The sequence below is a fragment of the Manduca sexta genome, chromosome 18 (genome assembly GCF_014839805.1).
Source record: "Manduca sexta isolate Smith_Timp_Sample1 chromosome 18, JHU_Msex_v1.0, whole genome shotgun sequence".
Taxonomy (NCBI): Eukaryota; Metazoa; Arthropoda; class Insecta; order Lepidoptera; family Sphingidae; genus Manduca; species Manduca sexta.
The window spans coordinates 2,954,826-2,962,567 of NC_051132.1; the positions used below are offsets into that span (position 1 = coordinate 2,954,826).

Sequence of the window (7,742 nt, forward strand, 5' to 3'; positions counted from 1 at the left end):
GCCCTCAAAAGAAATAATTAATAATTAGTACATGTCATATTTAAGATACAAACTTTTTAATTAGTTTCAAAATGGAACGTGAGTAATGTGGTTGCTGACATATTTTGACACTGAAGTTTAATAACATTGTTCATAATATATTAATAAATCTTTAAATGATTTAGTTTTTAGTATGAAGTACGCAGTAAACTCGGTGCCATATAATAATAATTGGACTCTGTACACATTATCCAGTGTTATGAAACAAATTACAATTCCGTTATACATAATTGTTGCATAACTTTAACCGTTTACGCAGCGCACGCAACGGAAGCTCTCAAAAGTAATCAATTTTAGCCGTTTTTGGTCCCATTGGTCATAGTGTGATGATATACATATACCCTATAATAGCCATCCTCAATAAATGGGCTATCCAACACTACAAGAATTTTTCAATTCGAACCGGAAGTTCCTGAGACCAGCGCGTTCAAACGAACATACTCTTCAGCTTTATATAATAGTATAGATAATGTATGGAAATTTTGCCTGTTTCTATGTTTTAACTTTCAACTAATAAAACTATGTTAATTTGTAATTATTATTGTGAATTACAAATGTAAATAAGCAATAAAATAAATAGCAGTGATTGTAAAGGTATTTTATTTTACTAAGTAAAGAAGTTATTTGCTAATGCTGTTCTTTCTCCAACATCTTGATTCTCTATATTGTTCTCATAATTAATAATATCAGCAGTTGATAATTCCACTTGGGTTGGAATTTCCTCTAGCCTGTGATTCCGACAAATATTGTGCAAAACTGCAGTTGCAATTATTATTGTTTGAACTTTAGGTAAAGATAAACGCAATGTCAATGCAATCACAGGGAAGCGACGTTTCCATGTACCAAATGTCCTGAAAAAGATAATATAAATATTTCCTATTCCTCAGCAAAAGTTGATGGAATGGAGAAACACCATAGTTCCTGGAAAAACGATGCAATTGCCCCTTGTTAGTACCTATCTAATAGTTCGGTAGGTACGGTATTTTTTTGTAAATAATGTCAATAATTATTTACCTTGTACATAGAAGTAACACGAATATACGAGATCAGTTTAACTAACAATGATTGGCAAGCAGATTTCGAAAGCCTAATCCAAACGTGAAATCAAACTCATCCAGGGTCTGCATGCTTTTCATTACCCGTGATGAAGCGCGACTTTCAGTTTCGCTATCAGTATCGCTAGTCCCTCCATCACTGTCGTCACTGTCACTAGAGAATATGGATATTTCCATTGCCTTTTCGTTTCCCTTAAAATCAGTGTAAGCGATATTCAAAACATATTGAGTAAACTGAGGAATTGGTCCGATTGGAAAATGCGATTGTTTACAACAATCAAATCAAATGTCAAAACGGGTAGATAGAGTATTGGCAAGCGTAAACTGTCATTTTCAAACAGAGGGTAATCTATGATCTGTAATCCGTCCTCTCAAAGATCGATTATTGTTAGAGATAGCTTACTGAATCTATGGATTGGTTATTGGCATGCTTAATCCATAAAAACGAATGAATTATCAATCTTAGATGGCATACATTGGATTAGGATTGGTTATTAATTTCGGGCGTAAGACGATAACGTGGTAATGCTACCTGCATTAATCTTTGAAATCCCACACCTTCCACAAAGCTTAATGGCAAGTTTTGTAACGTAATCATTTCGGCCAACAATCTATCAATTTCTTTTTGTTTGGTATTAGTTTCATCCCAGGTACCATTATTTTTTAAAGACTCTGTTATTGACAACTGTTTACGACACTCTTGTAAAGGTGTCAGCTGTTTGGACGTATGCGGTTTTTGCTGGTTATTTTGTTCCAGCAACAAAAGTTCTTTGTACTTATCACTGTGTTTTGATTTGAGGTGAAATTTTAGTGAGGTAGTACCGCCTCCTTTTCGTGAGAAGTTTCTATCACAATGTTTACATTTTGCGGAATCTACATTAACGTGATCAAAAAATGTGCAAATTAAACTAGACTTTGGACGCATTTTGCCCATATTAATCAATTTAGTACGTAATGCAAGACCTTTACACTTTATTTAATTAAATACCTACGCGTAAATAAAAAAAATGACTACCAAAGAGAATTATAATGACTACTTATGAATGAGGTTATGTTTTTTTTTTATTTATTTTTAGCTATGGATACATGTCCTTCAGGCGCATACTGTTATTTCTATTTTCTAGTCATAACTAGGTTTGCCAGATAACCGGGAGTCATCATAACAAACTATGCAAGATTCACGTGGCGTGCGAGCGGTAAAACAAACACCAGTCGTAACATATTATCCGTAACGTATCCGAAACTTTTATAACGGATTCGGTTACGGTTAAGGATATATTTTTATTTCGGATATCCGATAGTTTCGGTTACGGTTACGGAGCTCCATAACATCCCTGTATTGTATAATATTCAATTGTTATACAATAATTCATGATTGATCTTTCGAATAGTCAGGTTATTCGCAGCCCACACCTATTTGCACCATGTTATGACTGTCGACATTGATAATTATTACACCAGTCACTGAGGATTTTCGTACGTCTCTAGTATATTTAATGTTACCAGTCAAGGACACCAATATTAAACAGAAAATTTCCGAAGGTTGAGTAAAAGCAAAAACTTCAATAATTAATTTATAAACATAATATAGGTGAAAAGGAGACGGCTTAAGACAGGGGCAAATTAGGAAAAACAATGTAATTCGGAAGTTGTAGTTAATTTCTGAACACAAATGTAAGTATTTTTTCAAATAGCAACATTATCGGTCACTATGTCAAATAACGAAATCTAATCAGTTGGCGATTTTGCGCCAAAGTTTATAATAAGTATGACGTATTTTTAATACGGAACTAAGAACAAAACTTAAAATCTCAAATAGGATATTGTCAAAGGGGCACTTATATACATGTTCTAATGTACCTACGTCAATATAATTTTTAATGTGCCATTTACTAAATTAGTCTTTAGATGATTAGACCTTAAATGCATAGGTAATGTCCTAAACTACTTTCCAAGAGGTGTAGATTAGAACGAAGATATTAAAAAAATATATAAATTGCATGATTTGCTGTCTTTTCAACATGAGTACTTTTTTAGAGTTAAGGCGATACCTCAAGGTCCATTTTTATACATTTTGTTTCACCTTTAATCTGGGTAACTAAACAAGTATTGGCAAGTAAAGAATTTAAATTCACGTCTAGTTAGTGATTAGTTCTCGCAGTTGAAAGAAAAACGTAAAAATAATTAATAATCATGGATATTTCGGCCTTTAAAATTTAATATGACGTAATTTTAAAGGCAGAAATATCCATGATTATTAATTATTTTTAGGTTTTTCTTTCAACTGCGAGAACTAATCACTAACTTTTACTTTAAAGGTGAAACAAAATGTATGAAAATGGACCTTGAGGTATCGCCTTAACATGACCCGATGATTCATTAAGGCACGTCCCGCGGCAAAATGGCAAAAAGTATTTAATCAAAATTTATAAACCATAATTTAGAAAAATAAATTTAAAATAATATTGAACATATGTTAGCTTTACTTTGGGTTGTTTAAATCCTTTTATAATATGGATACTGTTTCGTTAATTTCATAGTGAAAAAACTACAGCATACTATCTTCAGTTTAAGCATTTTACTCCCGCATTACTGCATTACTCAGGTAAATCATACAATGTTTCATACAAAATATTTTATTGTATATTAAATTTAAAAGTATTAAAAGTCTTATTTCAGTGACCTTCATCTATGGTCATGATGAGTGATGACGGTTCGTAGCTGTTATCTATGGTGCGGGTCCTCAAAATCTCCTTGTAGACGAAGGCGGACTTGCGAGGGGTGCGAGTGCGCTCTGGACTGCTGAAGTCTACCTCGTATAGGCCAAAACGTTCTCTAAAATAGAAATTAATTATTTAAATAAGATAGTGATAAAAAATGAATGGTTGATAACAAAGTAGTGATTTCAAATATCTATTGGCAGTGGCAGCCCTAAACGAGCCCCTAGCGTAAGCATATAAAGTACCCTGGTTTTAATACTTTCTTCAGAAAGATCGTAAAAAAGGTTGGTGATTATTGATTTGTTAATTATAAAGTTTAGAATTTATACATCGCCACAAACCAACGTTAAGTCGTGTTACTCACGTGTATCCCTTCAACCACTCGAAGTTGTCCATGAGACTCCAGGTCATGTACCCCTTGAGATTGACGCCAGCGTCCAGGGTGTTGAGTACGCTCTCGAGCGCGGCACGGTAGTAGGTGACGCGGTCGTCATCCTCGAGGCTGGCGGTCGGGTCGTTGGACCAGCCGTTCTCAGTGATGTAGAACACTGGGTTGTTATATTTGCTGGCCAGATGTGTGAGGGCGTTGTAAATACTGTTGGGGGCCAGCTGAGAAAAGGAAAGAGGATAAATCAGTTCCCTAGATGGATATAACGTCGCAAATATAGTAAAAATCTATTACCCTAAGTTAACTCCTCCGATGTTCTACTCAAAAGATCAAGTTATAAATTTAGAACTGCTTATTTTTTATACATACGGTTAACCACGATGAAGCAGATTTCATCCATTCAGGAGGCACGTAGGAACCAACGCCGATGTCGTCCAAGAGAGACGGCACGGCGTGTTGCTGAATGTGTTTTGTGGCAGATACCAAAAAGGCAGTGTAGTGATTGACGCCGAAGAAATCCGAAGTGCCCCTCACGAACTTCTTTTCTTCATCAGTGAATTCCGGCATGCGGGACCACGGGAATCCCTGTTCGGCGCTCTTTTCGGCAACACGTGCAGCAAGCTCTTTAGGGAAACCTCCTTCGGCAGAGAAGATAGGTTCAGCGTAGAGACCCCACTGAAATGAGTTCATATAATAACAATGATTGAATTTCGTTTCACATATAAAAATAAATGAAATAGACAGTTCGCAAACAAAATTAAAATATGTATTATAGTTTCGTGAGAATCATGAAATACGCCATGACTATGTAGGAAGGATACTGACCGTCGCTTGGCGTCTGAGTTCGGCAGCGAACTCGTCTTCTTCGGAGTCGGTGAGAGGTCCGAACCAGTTGACACTGATGGTGATGCCGCACTCGCCGCCCTGCCTCGCCTTGTACTCGTTGTTGTACAGGTGGTAAGCCTTGGCATGGGCAATGGCGAGATTTTTGGCGCAGATGTAAGTTCCTACACCAGTAGCATTGAGTATGGGCGCCAAGCCTGTGGCACCATAACCTTCATAGCAGATCTCTCGAGGCTCGTTGAATGTAATCCAGAGCTTCACTCTATCGCCAAAGTTATCGAATACCACTTTTGCGTAGTCTTCGTACCAGTCGGCGATCAATGGGTTTATAAATCCTCCTAATTCTTGCAGCCTCTGCGGCAAATCCCAGTGGTACATAGTGACTATAGGTTGGATGTTGTATTTGAGCATTTCGTTAATGAGGTTGTTGTAGTAGTTGATGCCGGCTTGGTTCACTTCATTGGCGAAGCCCGTGGGGAGGATCCTGGACCAGGAGAGAGAGAAGCGGTACGCATCTAGCCCCAGCTCGCGCATCATCTCAACGTCGCGTTCCACGTGGTGGTACGAGTCGGCCGCGACGTCACCATTGCTCTGATCTCTGATCACAGTTGGGTTGGTGTGTGTCAGGTAATCCCAGATGTTTTCACCTTTACCTAAAACAAACATCCAAATAGTGCGTTAAAATGTTTCTTAATCAGACTTAAAGACTTCAATAAAGCAACTAAATTAATAAAAAAATGACAGTTGTTACCATCTTCATTCCAAGCTCCTTCTACTTGGTATGCGGCTGTTGCGCAGCCGAAAATGAAGTCATCGGGGAACCTCCTCTCGTGTTTCACAGTTGCTGTATGGCAAACCGCCACTACACTGCAAGCGATAAATCAATTAGTATTGCTAAAAAATTGAGATGCACGGTGGATATTTATTGTGTGTTTTGGATTTCACAGGGAATATAACATAAAAAATATAAAACCGACCTAAATGTAATGTCAAAAAAAAAATGTATTTCGTACAATTTGCTTTTTGTCAATGTCAACCCATTTTCCTAAAAATCTTTTTATAGTTCTCGAAGTTTGAAATAGTTCACAGCTGTACTCACCTTAATAGCACTGCAAGCTTCATGATTTTGAAATACGTATTCGATTGAACATAGTTTAAATACTAGTTTACATCTGCGTATGTTTGCTATCACTACGTAGGGGATCCGAAAACACTTCAACTTTATCGCGAACTAGATTTCGCCCGCATCGACCTCATCCGTGCGTATCTGACTAGGTTTTATACGCGGCTTCGTCCATCTAAATAAATTCTCTGGAGTACAAGTTTACTTCGTGTAAAATTTCATCAATATCAGTCTAGTGGTTCAACATTGAAAACAGAGAGTCGTATTTGGTTCCTGGGCTGCGGTGTCACTTACCATCAGGTGAACCGAATGCTCGTTTGCCCTTAATAACATAAAAAACGTTGTCATATTTTGCACTTAGCCCAGTGTAATAATCGGCTCTTGTCAGGTACCTTATCTGTTTTCTATAACTCCTGTCTTCCGTTAAGCAATGTTTTTAACATATAAGGTCTTATTTATAAAAAAAAAACGCACAGTTATGCTTAGTTAAGGTTATAGCTTAAGGTCCATTTTTCATACATTTTGTTTCACCTTTAATCTGGGTAACTAAACAAGTATTGACAAGTAAAGAATTTAAATTCACGTCTAGTTAGTGATTAGTTCTCGCAGTTGAAAGAAAAACGTAAAAATAATTAATATGCATGGATATTTCGGCCTTTAAAATCTCGTCGTATTAAATTTTAAAGGCCGAAATATCCATGCATATTAATTATTTTTACGTTTTTCTTTCAACTGCGAGAACTAATCACTAACTAGACGTGAATTTAAATTCTTTACTTGTCAATACTTGTTTAGTTAGTTACCCAGATTAAAGTTGAAACAAAATGTATGAAAAATGGACCTTAAGCTATAACCTTAAAATATAAATTTACTCGATCAGCTGTTAGTCAAAACCCGTAAGACTAGGAACTAGTGATGTTTTTGACATCTATTTAAACAATTCTTAACCGCTTCTTAACGCTAAAACGATTTTATAAGTAAGACTGATAGTGTTCCACACGGTACGAAAGATAGTTGGTACAAATGAGTAATTTAGTTGAACCAATTGTCAGTTATCCCGACATAATAAAAGCGTGTTTAATGGCCTTTGTCCTGCAGTGGACACAGGACAGAGGCTGAAAAAAAGAAATCGTCTCCATTTGCGTTTGCCCGGCGCCTTAGGAAAAAAAAATGTGCATTTGGTTACCATGGTTGGTGTATAGGAAATGTTAGTATTTATGTATTCGATAATCATTTCAAAAAGTAATTATTTGAATCTTTAAATGTGTAATTGGGTTATATTCTTAATCAAAATAAAGGCACTTTTACATAACATATTGATAATATTGATAACATGAGCTGTCCCGCTATAGGTCTGAGAGATATGTTTGAAGTGTTTATTGTTGACAAATGTTTTCTAAAAATTGTTTGCAAATCATCATAGCATAATTTTAACGTGTCAACTTAAGATGATGAAATTATCGATTTTTTTACGTAAAACGAATGATAATGGATAACGTGTGTTGGGGTAAAATAGGATGCTTTTTCAACGTGTTAAAGAGTGGTAGCGATTTTTTTTTTCTAGAATTCTGTAG

At 36.1% G+C, this 7,742-nt stretch overlaps 1 protein-coding gene across 1 annotated transcript; it reads right to left on the reverse strand.

The window, feature by feature from the left end:
- Nucleotides 1-3,712: 3,712 nt before the first annotated feature.
- LOC115455434 (myrosinase 1) lies at nt 3,713-6,215 on the reverse strand. Its single transcript, XM_037440242.1, has 6 exons — nt 6,145-6,215; nt 5,797-5,912; nt 5,028-5,698; nt 4,572-4,877; nt 4,179-4,423; nt 3,713-3,929 (listed from the first exon to the last, which is right to left on the reverse strand). The coding sequence occupies exons 1-6, from the start codon at nt 6,165-6,167 to the stop codon at nt 3,770-3,772; spliced, it is 1,521 nt and encodes a 506-aa protein (XP_037296139.1). The 5' UTR covers nt 6,168-6,215; the 3' UTR covers nt 3,713-3,769.
- Nucleotides 6,216-7,742: the final 1,527 nt, after the last annotated feature.

What these genes read in the sequence shown, in the direction of transcription:
- LOC115455434 (XM_037440242.1), bottom strand. Translation starts at nt 6,167, where the DNA reads ATGAAGCTTGCAGTGCTATTAAG. An exon ending in AACTCAGACGCCAAGCGACG is followed by an intron (nt 4,878 to 5,027) that starts GTCAGTATCCTT and finishes AACTCATTTCAG; the next exon opens with TGGGGTCTCTACGCTGAACC. An exon ending in GAGTGGTTGAAGGGATACAC is followed by an intron (nt 3,930 to 4,178) that starts GTGAGTAACACG and finishes TTTCTATTTTAG; the next exon opens with AGAACGTTTTGGCCTATACG.